Source organism: Oncorhynchus keta, chromosome 15, assembly GCF_023373465.1.
Source record: "Oncorhynchus keta strain PuntledgeMale-10-30-2019 chromosome 15, Oket_V2, whole genome shotgun sequence".
Taxonomy (NCBI): domain Eukaryota; kingdom Metazoa; phylum Chordata; class Actinopteri; order Salmoniformes; family Salmonidae; genus Oncorhynchus; species Oncorhynchus keta.
This window is the reverse complement of record NC_068435.1, coordinates 12,360,285-12,379,510: the sequence shown is the minus strand read 5'-3', so window position 1 is coordinate 12,379,510 and position 19,226 is coordinate 12,360,285. Positions and strand designations below refer to the sequence as shown.

The 19,226-nt window shown below is 43.1% G+C and overlaps 2 protein-coding genes across 2 annotated transcripts in view; both read right to left on the bottom strand.

Annotated features, from left to right (window-relative positions):
* Positions 1 to 2: 2 nt before the first annotated feature.
* Positions 3 to 4,287, bottom strand: dynlt5 (dynein light chain Tctex-type family member 5). Its single transcript, XM_035787599.2, has 5 exons — positions 4,160 to 4,287; positions 2,905 to 3,036; positions 2,476 to 2,567; positions 2,026 to 2,150; positions 3 to 1,319 (listed from the first exon to the last, which is right to left on the bottom strand). The coding sequence occupies exons 2-5, from the start codon at positions 3,015 to 3,017 to the stop codon at positions 1,116 to 1,118; spliced, it is 534 nt and encodes a 177-aa protein (XP_035643492.1). The 5' UTR covers positions 3,018 to 3,036; positions 4,160 to 4,287; the 3' UTR covers positions 3 to 1,115.
* A 167-nt stretch (positions 4,288 to 4,454) lies between these two features.
* LOC118395173 (SH3-containing GRB2-like protein 3-interacting protein 1) overlaps positions 4,455 to 19,226 on the bottom strand; it is a 75,402-nt gene continuing 60,630 nt past the window's right edge. The window contains exons 9-19 of the mRNA XM_052462685.1: positions 18,859 to 18,904; positions 17,923 to 18,595; positions 17,528 to 17,649; positions 17,127 to 17,268; positions 15,685 to 15,796; positions 15,066 to 15,221; positions 13,908 to 14,040; positions 10,770 to 10,975; positions 10,566 to 10,630; positions 7,264 to 7,428; positions 4,455 to 7,000 (exon numbers count right to left, since the gene is read on the bottom strand). Of these exons, the coding sequence (XP_052318645.1) occupies positions 6,978 to 7,000; positions 7,264 to 7,428; positions 10,566 to 10,630; positions 10,770 to 10,975; positions 13,908 to 14,040; positions 15,066 to 15,221; positions 15,685 to 15,796; positions 17,127 to 17,268; positions 17,528 to 17,649; positions 17,923 to 18,595; positions 18,859 to 18,904 (1,843 nt within the window). The 3' untranslated portion in view covers positions 4,455 to 6,977. The remainder of the gene's footprint in view (positions 7,001 to 7,263; positions 7,429 to 10,565; positions 10,631 to 10,769; positions 10,976 to 13,907; positions 14,041 to 15,065; positions 15,222 to 15,684; positions 15,797 to 17,126; positions 17,269 to 17,527; positions 17,650 to 17,922; positions 18,596 to 18,858; positions 18,905 to 19,226) is intronic.

Genomic DNA, 19,226 nt, shown 5'->3' with positions numbered 1-19,226 from the left:
GATATCTCTTCAGATGTCTTTATTATGGTTGATCTGACTTTTATTCATTCAACAAGAGGCAATACATGTTGTACAATGGGCCATTTTAGCTAACCAAAGTGAATCGGTTACATTCAGCAAGTAGACATTTTGACTGGACAACTGTACAAAATCAATAATCTATTCAGAAAGTTATGACAAGACCAGCAAATTATTTCAACAAGTTATGACACTGAAAACCCAAGTCATCAGTTCAATAACACTTCCACTGAATGAGGTCTATATGAGAATTGAACAGACTTTGCCTCTCAGGATGAAACTTAGACAATTAATTTTAGTCTTAAGTTTGTTAAAAATATAAAACATGCTCTACAAATTTGAGAACAATATTCAAAATATGCCAGAAGTCAAGACAGTGTGTGACGATGTGCCACAGTGATTGCAAAAGCTATTTGAGATTTAAAGGATCAAGAAATGCTGTATTATACAGTATTTGTACATTATTACACAGACAAGAACATACGTAACCAAAATGAATCATTTCCAGAAAGATATTCAGACTATGGTATGAACTTATTTCCTTTTTCCTGAGACTATATTGTTATTGCCTCTGATACTTCCTTGATACTTACAGTCTGTTTGATAAAACCACAATGCTCTAGGCATGACCTTCATTTAAAGGTTTCCCATTTAATGGTTCCACACAACCATTCTCCATGATATGCAAATGAACATCATACACATGATAGACCATTTAGAATACCCATGGTATGGTACGAATACAGAAATATAGGTCATTTGGTACACTTTACTTGAAAGCTCGGTCATAGGGATTACATAAGACAGTTGTGACAATGACATTACAGTCGGTGTCACTTTATGGCAATCGACTTAACACTGTCACAACACAAGCCAGTTGGCTAGCTTTAAGCTTGCCCAATTAGCTGATCGAAACATTATTTGAGTCATCACAGTTGTCATAAACAGACACCAACAGTCGTGATTTAAAAAAAAATCAAATCTATTATGTCATGCTTATAACACTGTTATGTAGCCCTTATGACAGACTACATGAGACTATATAGGACTTGAGTACCCACAGTCCAAGACAGTCATCTGTGACCATGGGTGATGACTCACTCAAAGTAAACAGCGTAGATGTTGGCCACGGCGAAGAGAGAGCTGTTCTTGAAGGAGTGTGAGGAGAAGGTATCGTTGGAGGAGTCCCACAGGCAGCGGCTCCCGATGCGCATGTTCTGGTCACTGAGCTGTCCGATGCTGATCAGAACAATGATCTTATAACGGGGAACCATCAGATCCTTCACCCTGGCTTTGATCACCTACAGGACAAGGAAGAGTCACAGACTGAAAGGGAAAAGGGAACTCTAGCAGCTATTTCAATCTCAGCCGGACTATTTTTGGCAAGCGGGTGTTTTTTGTGGCATGACTGTGGCCATATACACTGTACGGTGTATCAGAGAGCTGTTGATTAAGCTATTTCTATGTTAAGATCAACCATACATGACAATAAAAAAAAACATGGAAATTCAAGCCAAAAGATGCAAGACTGGTGCCTGACAATTTGTTAAGACAACTTGTCATAATTGTTTTATTTTACCAGGCAAGTCAGTTAACAACAAATTCCTATTTACAATGATGGCCTAGGAACAGTGGGTTAACTGCTTTGTTCAGGGGCAGAGCGACAGATTTTGACCTTGTCGGTGATTCGATCTAGCATCCTTTCGGTTACTGGCCCAACACTCTATCCACTAGGCAGCCTGCCGCCCCATGGTAGGGCAAGGGTAGGGCAACGATTTTAGCTTTTGCTACGATATGACCATAGGAGTTGACAAGATAGCAGATCTGGCTAGGGCAATGATATAGGGGTTGGTGAATGTAGAAGCAGTCTAGCATCTAGGCTACCAGTTACCCCAAATTGTACCGATACCACTCTTGTCTGAAATAATAACTAAATAAAAACTCACTAATAATTGAATGAGTTCCTCTGCATAAGCAAAGGCATTATTTAATGACAATCAATATTACCTCAGATATGGTCTTTGTCATCTGCCGACAGAGCTCAGCTTCATACTTCTCTTCTTGCAGGTAACTGTCGAGCACATCCTTCAGGATGTCATTGACCGTGAGAACAGGGAAGCGTCTATGTGGTGCTATTCAAAAGGGGGGGCATAAAGTTTCATACACTGTTACACTAATTCCATGTAGTTACTGAGTAACCACAATGGAATTAGTCAATTATAATCCAAGTAGCTTCCAGGCTTCCTCACCGAGTGATGAACGAGACATCGAATTATGGTAACGTAAGGCTATAGTAACCCAACTAACCACTCCTTCAAATGGGAATGTCATTATTAGCCTGATCCCAGGTCTGTTTGTGATATCTTGCCAACTCCTATGGTCATTGTCATGCCGAACAGAGACAGATCTGGGACCAGGCTAGCACTGGTTAACATGTGGGGAAAATAAAGGCCTCACCCAATTGGAAGGTGTTCTCCATCTGTACTGCGGGTCGAGGGTTATCGTCATGGTGACCAGGCTCATCGATATAGGATACGGTGCTTATAGAACTGCAAGTCAAGATAGATACGTATTCAGATACTGTGGAAGAACATCAAAAGGTCTGTGTTTGAGAAGTTGTCCTCAACCACTGATAGAGGGTCAGATAGTTTTCCCTCTCCCTAACGGTTGTATTAGGTTAGGATTGGGAGTAGGGCATCTACTGATCTGATCCTAGATCTGTGGCTAGGGAAACTTCTACCTTATAAATTTGAATGCAACTTTAATATCATGAGGAAAAATCTCCCGTCAGAGAAAATATAATAACTAATTGATCTGGATAAATAAAATAAGTTGAAAATTCTTCAATAGTTTGGGCTAAATGCTTAACTTCAAAAGAGTACTCACTCCTTGATCTTGCCCCCTGTTTCCTTGGCTCTGACATCATGGCTGCCAAGGGACGACACACTACCTCTCTTCTTCAGAAGACGAGCTGCCTTGTCTCTAGCTAAATCAGACATGACTCTGCCTGTTGTCTAGCTACTCATAAGGGGGAAGCTTTGTATTAGGCGCCTAAGCACATTCAAGGCTAAAATGATTTGTGTATCGTATAGTGTGGATGATGGTAACCATGTCAACACAAACAGATAAATAATAACACATACAAGACATGTATCAGTTCCAACTAAGTAAACAGTATAGTAGCTATAGGATTAAATGAGCCATTAGGAGAATTCAGTCTCCTGATAGAATGTGTGTAATGCAGAATGCACTGAACAGGGCAATACAGACCTACTGTTGTGCCGACTTGGAAAATGGTTTCTCCCAAAATGGGCAAACTTGCTCAGTTGTAAGACAACTGATCAAGTAGTGTATTCATTAGGACTTGCAACGGAAACCGTTTATTGTCTAACCATTAAGGGTGCGTTCGTAAATTCAATCTGGAGTGCCAGAATGCACTCAGAGTGTGCTCTGGGCGTTCGTAAATTCTGAGTGTTTTCATATTGTCAGTTTGTAATTTAAGAGCGTTTCTCTCTTGGAGTGTTCAGAGCGCACACTGGACGCTTGATCCGAGCTACTTCCAGACACGAATGAAAGAACACCTAACTCTGACCATTTTACTTGCCCTAACAGAGCTGGTTAGGCTGTTTTCATGTTATCCAGAGCGCCGGTGACTGTAACTGTGCTGCTTGCAACAATGATTAAGTTCCGCATTTTTTTGCCGACGTTTAACACCGGCCATATTCAACAGGGATTCGTAAATTCGTCAGCGCTCTGGCACACTCAGACGAGAGTGCTCTGAAATCGGAGTAGATAGCCAGAGTGATTTTACGAACACAGTAATAAACCAAATGGAAGCAAGGAGAACAAACGAACCGAAACGGGGAGGGACCTACCCGAATTTGTCCAATATAAACTCTCGTTTTTGTTGCAAAACGTTTTCCGTTTTGGCGTAAACGGTTTTTGTTGCGAAACGTTTTGAACATAATATATTTTTTGCAACAGAATCTGCGTTATGAATACACCCCAAGTGCAACAGTTCACCCTTTAGCCCAGCAACACAGACAGCAGCAGAATGTTGCAACATGTGTATTCCAAAGTTCTACAAGCAGAAACATTGAAACATTTTTTGTTCAGCTGAAAATAACAACACTCTTCTTACCTATTCAGAATTCACGAGTCAAAGCAGAAACATTGTAGCGATCCAGCGCATTGTGTTGTCCTGACAACCGTCCGTTTTGGAGGAGGGGTTTCCTATCCTGCACCAACTGCATTCATCGGGTTTTTAAAAGGACTCTGTACCGTTTGGCGTGCGCAATACAACTGACAACAACAACAACAACAACAACGCAATGCACATTCAATAGACTATCCAAAAGAGTAGTGTATATTCATCTGCGCCTGTAACATTGGAAAATGTACAAAATAATAATCAAGACATCCATTTTCATTTCCAATATTCTCCAATTCTTTATTACCAAGTAAAACAGGTATTACATTATATTAACTTTTTATATATTTACTCTTAAAATCTTTGGATGGGAAATGTACATGGTATGTTTGCATATTCAGTGTCCTATGCAGTGAATAAAATACTGACTGAAAAAACGTTTAATTTGTGAATACTTTTTAAAGGGCCAGTAAGGCTCAAACAAATCAATTAAATATTGCAACCAGGACAAAAAAACTAAAGTTGAAATACATTTACCATAGTTATTGATAATATCAAGGCTTAAAAAGGCTCTTTTGTCATTGGTCGCGACTCATTTTGAATATACTGATTTGGAAATAAGTAACAATAATGTGAGGTAATTCTATTACCATTGTCATAAAGTGAAAATAATACACTAACATTATTTCTCCTTGAAATGGGCAGGAGCAAAACAATTACAGTTACACAAATGTATTTGTTGTTGGTGTGCAAGTCGGGAGGAAACCTAGGAGGACGTTACTGCAATCGTATCGTGGAAGTTTGATAATGTTGTTGTGGATTCATGCCAAAGGTCAAAGGGTTTAAAGGTTAAATCTTCAGGTGAAAGGTCAAACACGATGACATGACTAGAAGTTACAGTAAAAACAATCACATAGTACACGTACTATAACAGACGTAGGTCTGAATGAACCTGGTTACATTAGACTGAACGCTACACTCACTACTGTTTTCTTTACCCAGTCTAGGTCAGAATAGCATTGGATTAGGAGGGGAGGGGGGACTCTTTTGTGTGCTGCTGGACATCCTAAATGTCTTGAAATAAATGAACTAGCATTGTAGAGTAAAAAAAGGTTTTAAAAAAACAAACACTTTTGAGTAACGCAGATTTGGACAGTCAGTATTTTACAAGAAATCTGCGTTAGAAATAAAACAAAACAAAAATGTGTTCTGTAATGTATTGTAAATCACCAACCGTATAACATATATCTGATTTGACAAACACAGAATCACCCATATGTCCAAAGGGACATATGAAGAAGATTCTTTCATATTTACACTTTTTTTTACAAATAGATTTTCAATATACTGCTATTAGAAAATGATAAAACATCTATTAACTCCACATGGTGGAAAAACAAGAAACATAACATTAGGGGCTTCCATTGAATATTCATTATTATTCTATTTTAGATAAATCATTCTTGAAGCACTTTTCCATCTTCTTTGCTGTTATACTTCCCAGCGGGCAAAACTGGTTGAAATGACCTCATAAAGACCTACTTCTAACCAGTAATTGATGTAATTCTAGCATTTACATTTTAGTCATTTAGCAGACGCTCTTATCCAGAGCAACTTACAGGAGCAATTAGGGTTAAGTGCCTTGCTCAAGGGCACATCTGCAGATTTTCCACCTAGTTGACTTGGGATTCAAACCAGTGACCTTTCAGTTACTGGCCCAACACTCTTAACCGCTAAGCTACCTGCCACCCTAACCAGTTGTGAAGATGTCATTTCAACCAGTTATTCTTGATTAGGACTCCTGGACACAACAACTCTAAGGGACAAACAGAATTCAGAAGGAAATGTAATCTGGTCCAAGGCAACTCTGCTATTCAGCCTGTAAGGTCAACTGCTTTGTTTTTGTCATCCACAAATCAGGAAAACAATATGAACCATTACATTACATGAACCACTTGACCTCCCAGCAAAACACACAACCACCACGTAATAATGCTGTCTGTACGGTAACTCCAAGTTGTGGGCCTCAACGTGCTGGTGCAGTACCAGCTGGTACCATATCAGTTGAATCAACCCAATAAATAAAAGAAAAACATCAAAATATCATCCTAACCCTGCACGTGGAGTTCTGGTCATAATCAATTGTTCTTGTCATAATCAATTGTTATGTCATAATCAATTGTTCTTTTCATAATCAATTGAATGACAACAGTGTCTATCTATTCACATAAATCTGTCCAGTGCATCTTCCATCCATCACCCATTCACATAGAATTCTTCTCACAGATACGGCTGGATTACTGTATGTGCTGCCAATGATAATTGACTTTGCTAAACGGGAGTAAATGTGTCGAATCCATTATCTTTCATTATGATTTCTAAATGTTTTATTGATTAGGATGCCCAATAGCCAACGCCAATGGTGACAGCTAGTCTTACTGGGGTCCGACACATAACGAAAACATTACAGACAAAATACTTTACAATTGACCTCAATGACCTTCAAGGTGCACAAAACGAAGAAAAAAGGGTGACTACTTGCATAAACTCCAACAGTGCGACTACTGTATTTGAGTGTATTAAAACATAAAGCAATACCCTGGTGAACCCTGGTGGACAGTGCGTATTACATCACATCCTGTTGTTGCTGCTATGTCATCAGTTACCCCTCCCTGCTCAAGCGTTAGGTTTCAGACGTTTCTCAGTTGGTAACTTGTATCGAATGAAGAATCCATAAAAAGTCTCTCATCATCCTCACAGTCAAAAGCCATCGTATGGTTGAAAGGGTTCCATTTCACAACAGTGGTGACTAGTTGTCCGCCAGATATTTCCCTGTAACGGAAACACAAGCAGAGTATTCAGTCAGGGGATTTCCAACTGTTTGCTGTTGCCAAAGTGTTGTCGTCTTGCTTTGTTTTCATGGTCAGGCAACAACGTCACATTCAGGATTAGAATCAATACAATTTCAGTTCAGTTTCAAACGGGGCCCATGATCCCAGAACGTGTGAAAATGACCATGGAAGTAGGCAAGACAGCACAAACCGATCTGGGTCCAGGCTAGTATTTTCATGCTTCCCTCACACACAGACACTGACCTGCTGCAAATCTCTTTTTGACCAGCGAGAGCCTGTAGCCAGTCCCCACTAGCTGGATGTCACAGCCTGACAGAGTGCTGCCCTCGCTGGTGAACTGCACCGCCAACTGGGACGGCTTACTGGGACCCTCTGTCAACTGGAACCTACCCAGTAGAGCCCCCACTCCTATAGGAGAGAGAATAATGATGATGGTGATGTTGATGGTGATGAGGATTACGACAAAGTTGAGGCAGATGATAACAAAGATGACGAGGAGGAAGAGGAGGAAAAGGAGGAAGACAGGAGAGGAGAAAAAGGAGGAAGACGGGAGAGTAGGAAGATGAGGAGAAAGAGGAAGAATGAGAGGAGGAAGTGGAGGAAGACAGGAGAGGAGAAAGAGGAGGAAGACGGGAGAGTAGGAAGATGAGGAGAAAGAGGAGGAAGACAGGAGAGGAGAAAGAGGAGGAAGACAGGAGAGGAGGAAGAGGAGGAAGACCGGAGAGTAGGAAGATGAGGAGAAAGAGGAAGAATGAGAGGAGGAAGTGGAGGAAGACAGGAGAGGAGAAAGAGGAGGAAGACGGGAGAGTAGGAAGATGAGGAGAAAGAGGAAGAATGAGAGGAGGAAGTGGAGGAAGACAGGAGAAAGAGGAGGAAGACAGAAGAAGAGGAAGAGGAGGAGAAAGAGGAGGAAGACAGGAGAGGAGAAAGAGGAGGAAGACAGGAGAGGAGGAAGAGGAGGAAGACCGGAGAGGAGGAAGATGAGGAGAAAGAGGAGGAAGACAGGAGAGGAGGAAGATGAGGAGAAAGAGGAGGAAGACAGGAGAGGAGGAAGATGAGGAAGACAGGAGAGGAGAAAGAGGAGGAAGACAGGAGAGGAGAAAGAGGAGGAAGACAGGAGAGTAGGAAGATGAGGAGAAAGAGGAGGAAGACAGGAGAGGAGGAAGATGAGGAAGACAGGAGAGGCGAAAAAGGAGGAAGACAGGAGAGGCGAAAAAGGAGGAAGACAGAAGAGGAGGAAGAGGAGGAAAAAGAGGAGAAAGACAGGAGAGGAGGAAGATGAGGAAGACAGGAGAGGAGAAAGATGAGGAAGACAGGAGAGTAGGAAGATGAGGAGAAAGAGGAAGAATGAGAGGAGGAAGTGGAGGAAGACAGGAGAGGAGAAAGAGGAGAAAGACAGGAGAAAGAGGAGGAAGACAGGACAGGAGAAGGAGGAAGATGAGGAGAAAGAGGAAGAATGAGGAGAAAGAGGAAGAATGAGAGGAGGAAGTGGAGGAAGACAGGAGAAAGAGGAGGAAGACAGAAGAAGAGGAAGAGGAGGAGAAAGAGGAGGGAGACAGGAGAGGAGAAAGAGGAGGAAGACAGGAGAGGAGGAAGAGGAGGAAGACCGGAGAGTAGGAAGATGAGGAGAAAGAGGAGGAAGACAGGAGAGGAGAAAGAGGAGGAAGACAGGAGAGGAGGAAGATGAGGAGAAAGAGGAGGAAGACAGGAGAGGAGAAAGAGGAGGGAGACCGGAGAGTAGGAAGATGAGGAGAAAGAGGAGGAAGACAGGAGAGGAGAAAGAGGAGGAAGACAGGAGAGGAGAAAGAGGAGGAAGACAGGAGAGTAGGAAGATGAGGAGAAAGAGGAGGAAGACAGGAGAGGAGGAAGAGGAGGAAGACAGGAGAGGAGGAAGAGGAGGAAGACCGGAGAGTAGGAAGATGAGGAGAAAGAGGAGGAAGACAGGAGAGGAGAAAGATGAGGAGAAAGAGGAGGAAGACAGGAGAGTAGGAAGATGAGGAGAAAGAGGAGGAAGACAGGAGAGGAGGAAGATGAGGAAGACAGGAGAGGAGAAAGAGGAGGAAGACAGGAGAGGAGGAAGATGAGGAGAAAGAGGAGGAAGACAGGAGAGGAGAAAGAGGAGGAAGACAGGAGAGTAGGAAGATGAGGAGAAAGACAGGAGAGGAGAAAGATGAGGAAGACAGGAGAGGAGAAAGATGAGGAAGACAGGAGAGTAGGAAGATGAGGAGGAAGACAGGAGAGGAGGAAGATGAGGAGAAAGAGGAGGAAGACAGGAGAGGAGGAAGATGAGGAAGACAGGAGAGGAGAAAGATGAGGAGGAAGACAGGAGAGGAGGAAGATGAGGAGAAAGAGGAGGAAGACAGGAGAGGAGGAAGATGAGGAAGACAGGAGAGTAGGAAGATGAGGAGGAAGACAGGAGAGGAGGAAGATGAGGAGAAAGAGGAGGAAGACAGAAGAGGAGGAAGATGAGGAAGACAGGAGAGGAGAAAGATGAGGAGGAAGACAGGAGAGGAGGAAGATGAGGAGAAAGAGGAGGAAGACAGGAGAGGAGGAAGATGAGGAAGACAGGACAGTAGGAAGATGAGGAGAAAGAGGAAGAATGAGAGGAGGAAGTGGAGGAAGACAGGAGAGGAGGAAGATGAGGAGAAAGAGGAGGAAGACAGGAGAGGAGGAAGATGAGGAAGACAGGAGAGTAGGAAGATGAGGAGAAAGAGGAAGAATGAGAGGAGGAAGTGGAGGAAGACAGGAGAGGAGAAAGATGAGGAAGACAGGAGAGGAGGAAGATGAGGAGAAAGAGGAAGAATGAGAGGAGGAAGTGGAGGAAGACAGGAGAGGAGAAAGATGAGGAGGAAGACAGGAGAGGAGGAAGATGAGGAAGACAGGAGAGTAGGAAGATGAGGAGGAAGACAGGAGAGGAGGAAGATGAGGAGAAAGACAGGATAGGAGAAAGATGAGGAAGACAGGAGAGTAGGAAGATGAGGAAGACAGGAGAGTAGGAAGATGAGGAGGAAGACAGGAGAGGAGGAAGATGAGGAGAAAGAGGAGGAAGACAGGAGAGGAGGAAGATGAGGAAGACAGGAGAGTAGGAAGAGGAGGAAGACAGGAGAGGAGAAAGATGAGGAAGACAGGAGAGGAGAAAGATGAGGAAGACAGGAGAGGAGAAAGATGAGGAAGACAGGAGAGTAGGAAGATGAGGAGAAAGAGGAAGAATGAGAGGAGGAAGTGGAGGAAGACAGGAGAGGAGAAAGAGGAGAAAGACAGGAGAAAGAGGAGGAAGACAGGACAGGAGAAGGAGGAAGATGAGGAGAAAGAGGAAGAATGAGAAGAAAAAGAGGAGGGAGGAGAGGAGAAATAGGAGGAAGACAGGCGGAGGAGGAGAAAGAGGAGGAAGAGGAAGACATGAGAGGAAGAAGATGAGGAGAAAGAGGAAGAATGAGAAGAGAAAGAGGAGGAAGGAGAAATAGGAGGAAAACAGGTGGAGGAGGAAGGAGAGGAGAAAGAGGAGGAAGAAGTCACAGGAAAAGTGAAAGAGGAAGAGAACCTACCTCCATTTTCAGACCTTTGGGAAAGGCTTGATATCTTCCATAGAATGTTCTGCTGTTCTGGATTCCTTCCAGAGAAAATTAAATAAAGTTATAGTTGCCTTGATTATTTTAGTGACACTAACCTGGATAAATACACTGTAAATGTACAATTCTAAGATTAAATACATTTAAAAACAATCTCAGTCAGCAATTCATTATCCTCACCAGGTGGCAGTGGGAATCATGGCTTGGAGTTTGGCCACGCCCCCGTCCACAGGGACCAGGAAGTGGATGTTGTGGAGGGGGGAGGGGGCTGCGGCCATGGCCTCCTTGTTGTATTTGTAGTCTATTCTGAGGTCCGTGCTGGTGGTGTCGCCACGCCAACTCACCGCCAGGTTCAGGGGAGTAGACTGGATCCCCTCAGCTGCTACCTAAGACACACACACAAGCACACACACACATGTAAACACGCATAAGCATACACACACATACGTAAGAAGCACGCACTTCATTGTGTTTGTTTAACAATTACATGCCATTGTGACTATACAGTGTACACTGTATGGAATTACATTCCATTGTGACTATACAGTGTACACTGTATGGAATTACATTCCATTGTGACTATACAGTGTACACTGTATGGAATTACATTCCATTGTGACTATACAGTGTACACTGTATGGAATTACATTCCATTGTGACTATACAGTGTACACTGTATGGAATTACATTCCATTGTGACTATACAGTGAACACTGTATGGAATTACATTCCATTGTGACTATACAGTGAACACTGTATGGAATTACATTCTATTGTGACTATACAGTGAACACTGTATGGAATTACATTCCATTGTGACTATACAGTGAACACTGTATGGAATTACATTCCATTGTGACTATACAGTGTACACTGTATGGAATTACATTCCATTGTGACTATACAGTGTACACTGTATGGAATTACATTCCATTGTGACTATACAGTGTAAACTGTATGGAATTACATTCCATTGTGACTATACAGTGTACACTGTATGGAATTACATTCCATTGTGACTATACAGTGTACACTGTATGGAATTACATTCCATTGTGACTATACAGTGCACACTGTATGGAATTACATTCCATTGTGACTATACAGTGTACACTGTATGGAATTACATTCCATTGTGACTATACAGTGTACACTGTATGGAATTACATTCCATTGTGACTATACAGTGAACACTGTATGGAATTACATTCCATTGTGACTATACAGTGTACACTGTATGGAATTACATTCCATTGTGACTATACAGTGTACACTGTATGGAATTACATTCCATTGTGACTATACAGTGAACACTGTATGGAATTCCATTCCATTGTGACTATACAGTGTACACTGTATGGAATTACATTCCATTGTGACTATACAGTGAACACTGTATGGAATTACATTCCATTGTGACTATACAGTGTACACTGTATGGAATTACATTCCATTGTGACTATACAGTGAACACTGTATGGAATTACATTCCATTGTGACTATACAGTGAACACTGTATGGAATTACATTCCATTGTGACTATACACTGTATGGAATTACATTTCATTGTGACTATACACTGTATGGAATTACATTCCATTGTGACTATACAGTGAACACTGTATGGAATTACATTCCATTGTGACTATACAGTGTACACTGTATGGAATTACATTCCATTGTGACTATACAGTGTACACTGTATGGAATTACATTCCATTGTGACTATACAGTGAACACTGTATGGAATTACATTCCATTGTGACTATACAGTGTACACTGTATGGAATTACATTCCATTGTGACTATACAGTGCACACTGTATGGAATTACATTCCATTGTGACTATACAGTGTACACTGTATGGAATTACATTCCATTGTGACTATACAGTGTACACTGTATGGAATTACATTCCATTGTGACTATACAGTGAACACTGTATGGAATTACATTCCATTGTGACTATACAGTGTACACTGTATGGAATTACATTCCATTGTGACTATACAGTGTACACTGTATGGAATTACATTCCATTGTGACTATACAGTGAACACTGTATGGAATTACATTCCATTGTGACTATACAGTGTACACTGTATGGAATTACATTCCATTGTGACTATACAGTGAACACTGTATGGAATTACATTCCATTGTGACTATACAGTGTAGACTGTATGGAATTACATTCCATTGTGACTATACAGTGAACACTGTATGGAATTACATTCCATTGTGACTATACAGTGAACACTGTATGGAATTACATTCCATTGTGACTATACAGTGAACACTGTATGGAATTACATTCCATTGTGACTATACAGTGTACACTGTATGGAATTACATTCCATTGTGACTATACAGTGAACACTGTATGGAATTACATTCCATTGTGACTATACACTGTATGGAATTACATTCCATTGTGACTATACAGTGAACACTGTATGGAATTACATTCCATTGTGACTATACAGTGAACACTGTATGGAATTACATTCCATTGTGACTATACAGTGTACACTGTATGGAATTACATTCCATTGTGACTATACAGTGAACACTGTATGGAATTACATTCCATTGTGACTATACACTGTATGGAATTACATTCCATTGTGACTATACAGTGAACACTGTATGGAATTACATTCCATTGTGACTATACAGTGAACACTGTATGGAATTACATTCCATTGTGACTATACAGTGAACACTGTATGGAATTACATTCCATTGTGACTATACAGTGAACACTGTATGGAATTACATTCCATTGTGACTATACAGTGTACACTGTATGGAATTACATTCCATTGTGACTATACAGTGTACACTGTATGGAATTACATTCCATTGTGACTATACAGTGTACACTGTATGGAATTACATTCCATTGTGACTATACAGTGTACACTGTATGGAATTACATTCCATTGTGACTATACAGTGTACACTGTATGGAATTACATTCCATTGTGACTATACAGTGTAAACTGTATGGAATTACATTCCATTGTGACTATACAGTGAACACTGTATGGAATTACATTCCATTGTGACTATACAGTGCACACTGTATGGAATTACATTCCATTGTGACTATACAGTGAACACTGTATGGAATTACATTCCATTGTGACTATACACTGTATGGAATTACATTCCATTGTGACTATACAGTGAACACTGTATGGAATTACATTCCATTGTGACTATACAGTGAACACTGTATGGAATTACATTCCATTGTGACTATACACTGTATGGAATTACATGTAATAATGTGTACTACACAGATGGTCTCACCTGATATTTGATCATGTCCACATTGTAGTAGGTTGCTTGAGGCTTCTGGTCAGCGACTCTCCTCAGGTGACTCATCAGGTTTGGCATATTTACCCAGAACTCCTTGGTGTCCACACTGGACATGGTGGTGTCACTGAAAACAAATACATGACATGGGCATTTTGGGTTTACTGATGGTGCAATATTACAATGACTTTATCTGATTCAGGTGTATTATCACATTATCGTGTATGTTTTCCCAAAATGTGTTTGGTGATCCTGGTAAGTGGTTTAACCAGGTTTCAAATCGCAGGGATGTCTCTCCCTAACCAATGACAGGGGTGTCTCTCCCTAACCAATGACAGGGGTGTCTCTCCCTAACCAATGACAGGGGTGTCTCTCCCTAACCAATGACAGGGGTGTCTCTCCCTAACCAATGACAGGGGTGTCTCTCCCTAACCAATGACAGGGGTGTCTCTCCCTAACCAATGACAGGGGTGTCTCTCCCTAACCAATGACAGGGGTGTCTCTCCCTAACCAATGACAGGGGTGTCTCTCCCTAACCAATGACAGGGGTGTCTCTCCCTAACCAATGACAGGGATGTCTCTCCCTAACCAATGACAGGGGTGTCTCTCCCTAACATATCACAGGGGTGTCTCTCCCTAACCAATGACAGGGGTGTCTCTCCCTAACCAATGACAGGGGTGTCTCTCCCTAACCAATGACAGGGGTGTCTCTCCCTAACATATCACAGGGGTGTCTCTCCCTAACCAATCACAGGGATGTCTCACCCTAACCAATCACAGGGGTGTCTCTCCCTAACCAATCACAGGGATGTCTCTCCCTAACAAATCACAGGGATGTCTCTCCCTAACCAATCACAGGGGTGTCTCTCCCGAAACCAATCTGAGCTTGCGTGTCAGGCTGAACAACACATTTTCTTGTGACTACATTCATGATAAAGCACAGGCCTTATTGCTTAAATGTAAACATTAAAACATGTTGCTATTGGTCCTGTGAATGTCTACTATGTTTAGGGGAATCCAGCAAGAGTCAATGTGTAGCTCCAATCCTGGCCACTATGGGACATCGTTTGGAACATGCCCAAAAAATGTAAAATATGAATTCCTTGCCCCAAAACACAATATTGAGTCAGTGTCCTGTATAATTAGCCTTACCAGCACAGTAGGTGTGGATTGGGGAGGACCTGCTCTAGCCGACAGTAGTTACTGATGCTGAAGGTGAGCACAGGGGCAGACGGATGGCTGGCAAAGTGCCTGGTGATGCCTGCTGGGAAAGACAGCACCATCTCCCCGGTGATCTTCACCACACACCTGGATCATGGAGAACAGAGCCAGCTCAGTGCTCAGAAACGGGTCAGTCCAAAAGAGAAAAACTACAGTACCCAGAATCCATAGGGGTGCCACAAACAATCTACATTTCCCACAGAAATAACCACAGAACAATATATTGCCTAGGCGCATTGCATTTCCCTGTGGGGACAACAAAAGGAGACAATACAGTTTGAAATTGAAATGAAATAGGCATACAGTAGTTGCAATATGATATATATCAACAATATCATAGCCATCTTACTTGTTGCATTTATTCTGATGAGGGTCGCTTTGCCGGCTGAAACATCATGTTGTCATGAATTTGCATTCACATCAGTATTAACTTTGATATAAATTTGACATCAATGTTGTTATTCATATCAGAATCAATATTTCTACTTGTGTTAGCATTAGCCTATCTTTGAGAGGAATAGCCTAGCATCGATAGGAATGCTAGCCTTACTTGCTGGGGTCGGCTCCTTTGAAGTAGGCGTTGATGGTCTCAGTGAAGGCAGCCGCCACGGGCAGAGTGTCCTGGGCTCCCATGGTCAGTGGGCTGGGTCCTCTGGAGCATCCTGACACACACACACACACACACACACACACACACACACACACACACACACACACACACACACACACACACACACACACACACACACACACACACACACACACACACACACACACACACACACACACACACACACACACGGTTGATCATCACATAAAAGGCACGATCTCAGTAGCAATATCCTTTCCTGTGTCTGTAACGGCCTACAGACATGTGGTCAGATGAGCAGACATGCGTAAGGGAGAGAGAAGGGAAGAGCATAGAAATGACAAGATAGAAGATTGGAGAGATCATAGATAGCGAGACCAGAGAAACATGGACAGCCAGGGTAGTACATTACGATAGCCTCCATGCACTGGTACTGGGTCATGTTCATTAGGCACCAAACGGACTGAAAGGGACTACCTCTGAACTTGTCCAATAAGAAATGCTAGTGTTCCGTTTCCGTTGCAGAAAGATTTCCCCCCGGCATTGTGCTCTAATGAATACGACCCTGATACGACTCACCTTCAAAAGACAAATAAAACCGGCCATGGTCAAACCATACCATGGTTGGCTGTTTTTCCTCTGTTCATGTGGAGAGAGGTAGAGAACATGGAGGGAGGGAGAGGGTGATGAGAGGCAGGCAGGAGCAGACGACCAGAAGAAGAGGAGAGGAGCGGTGGATGAGTTATTGGAGGTATAACCCCATCACAAGACAGAGGGCAAGGCCAGAGGGAGCATGATGGATGGATGGAAAGAAAGTGTGCAGACTTGTGGAGTCTGATTGGAACATCGGAGGTGTAGATGACTGTGTGTTTAGCAGAGTGAAGATGACGGGGTGGCAGGTAGCCTAGTGGTTAGAGCGTTGGGCCAGTAACTGAAAGGTTGCTGGATCGAATCCTGAGCTGACAAGGTAAAAATATGTTGTTCTACCCTTGAACAAGGCAGTTAACCCACTGTTCCCCAGTTGGCCGTCATTGTAAATAAGGAATTTGTTCTTAACTGACTTGCCTCGTTAAATAAAAACACTTTAAAATATGACAAGGGAGGTGTGTGTATTCATCATACTAACCACTTTGTCCCATTACTGCTGCTCCTTAATTTCTCTTATCTGTATTCTCGTAAGTAAGCATTTTACTGTAAGGTCTAGACTTATTGTATTCAGCATTTCACTGTACACCTGTTGTATTCGGCGCATGTGACTAATAAAATTTGATTTGATTTAATGGTGAAAAAACCTGTTTCACAAAAGTCGAATTATAGGCTTCAAATGTGAGCATTCTACCATTGAATATGTTAACACCAGAGACATACACAGGTGAAGGAGGTGTTATGGAGGAGGGTAGTACCTGTAGTGGATATGTTGAGCTCTCTCCCCAGGGTAGGGGTGGAGGCTGCGCTCAGCAAGGTGATGGAGGAGGAACTCTCGGCTCGGGCCAGGGGGGCGAAGGGAGGGGGGCTGCCGGAGACTGGGGGGCTGAAGGGCCGAGTCTGGGGGAGGGGGGAATATCAGTAGCCTGTTGCTGAACCAAACATTTTCCCAACACAATGTAATGTTAGCAGAGCAGCCACAGTTAGGTTTAGTAGTATCTCTAACTTTGTGGAAATCAGTTGAAGAAAAACTAATAAGAGTCACAAGTCTAAAATTCTAATAGTATCTATCACAAGTCTAAAATTCTAATAGTGTCTATCACAGGTCTAAAATTCTAATAGTGTCTATCACAAGTCTAAGTCTAGAAGTGTGCCATACCAGGTCTCCCATTGGTTTCCCAGGGGGCAGTTTGGGTCGAGAGGAGGGCCTTGTAGGAAGAGGGGGAGGGACTGGACTACCTCCTGACAGCGGCGTGGCAGGGCGAGGTGGAGAGGAGGGGCCTATAAAAGGAAAAGGGAGGACCTATGACCCCTATTAAGATTATGACCAGCCATGACCTCTAGATCCAATAGCAATTGTAATAGAGTAATGTCAACAAATTCCATTTTCACAATGATGGCATTACCCATTCTACTTGTATTGTATTTCTATGGTTTCCTAGAGTGGTAATCTACCCCTTGTATTTATATGTTTTCCTATGGTGGTAATCTACCCATTCTATTTCTATGTTTTCCTACAGTGGTAATCTACCCATTGTATTTCTATGTACTCACCACTGCCTGGGCAGGGTCCGGGGGAAGACACCATGGGCCTGTAGGCGGGCGGGAGGAGGGGGGACGGCACACCCCTGAAGCCCGGGGTCAGCACCAGGGGCCAGGACATAAAGTCAGGCTGCTCCTCCCTAAGGAACACCAGAGGGGAAGGGATGCCTGCCCGAAGGGAGCGCTCCGCAGGCAGGGGGGGAGGGATGGGACTAGTAGGGGCAGGGGAGTATTCCAGTGGGGCAGCAGGGGTAGAGGGAGCATGGGAGTACTCCAGTATCTCATCATCATCCAAAAACAGACTAGGATTGATGGCGATGCACGGCGGGGAGTCTGGGGGCAAGAAGTCTGGAGGCAGGGGGAACGGGTTCATTTGGAGGGGGAATGGAGATGATGGAGATGGGTGAGTCGGGGAGAGAGGAAAAGGGCGGCGGGGAGGGGGGAGGCTCATCCGGAGGAGGGCCCGGGGAGAGGCAGGGGGAGTCTGGGGTGGAAGAGAGGGAGTTGGGCGAGTCAGGAGGAGGATAGGCAGGGGGCGGAGGCGGGGCCGGTTCTTCTGGTGGGGGTGGTCTCTCACTGTTGAAGCTGACCCATCGGGGCGAGGCCCTGCCCTCATTGATCCGGCAGGATTCCATGGGGCCGAACACATCTTCCAGGTCAAGCACGGGGGAACCTCTGTATGAGGCTGGGGATTGGACGTTCAGGTAGATGGGGGCGGGGCTTGAGACTATTCTCCCATTGTGTAAATCAACTGTCGGAAAATAAAAGTTCAGAGATCTTCCTGAGTTCACTTCTATCAATGCTGTCCAAAGAACAATGGCAAGTGTGCACGAGGCATGGGAATATGGAAGATGATTCATGCCAAAACAAATACAAATAAAACCATTGAAGTTTTGGCATGAATCTGCTTCCATATGGGAATTATGGTTACTAGCAAAATAATATTACCGGAAGAATCAGACGAAGAATAGCCTTGACTAGCTGCTTGGATGTTCTTGGGAGGAAGTGGAGGAGGAGCTACAAAGAGAGTGACACTGTTATATAATGTTGCCGGAGAGGATTGCTGCTGTTTTACGGGCTCCGAATCAAATGTGCTATTTTGTTGGTTTTTCACATTGTTTGTAACTCATTTTGTACATAATATTGCTGCTACCGTCTCGTGACCGAAAAGAGCTTCTGGATATCAGTAAAGCGATTACTCACTTCAAACTGGACAACTATTTTTTATTTAATGAGTCCGACGCGAAGGATATATTGCTTTGTCAAGACAAGGCCCAAATCCCGTCATCAGCATGAAGATGGTGATGTTGTACCCA

Bases quoted from the DNA above. Each gene is read 5' to 3' on its own strand.
- dynlt5 (XM_035787599.2), bottom strand. From the start codon at position 3,017: ATGTCTGATTTAGCTAGAGACAAGGCAGCTCGTCTTCTGAAGAAGAGA. The intron at 2,568-2,904 runs GTGAGTACTCTT...CTTGACTTGCAG, and splicing joins ACAGGGGGCAAGATCAAGGA to TTCTATAAGCACCGTATCCT. The intron at 1,320-2,025 runs GTAATATTGATT...CTTGTCCTGTAG, and splicing joins TGACAAAGACCATATCTGAG to GTGATCAAAGCCAGGGTGAA.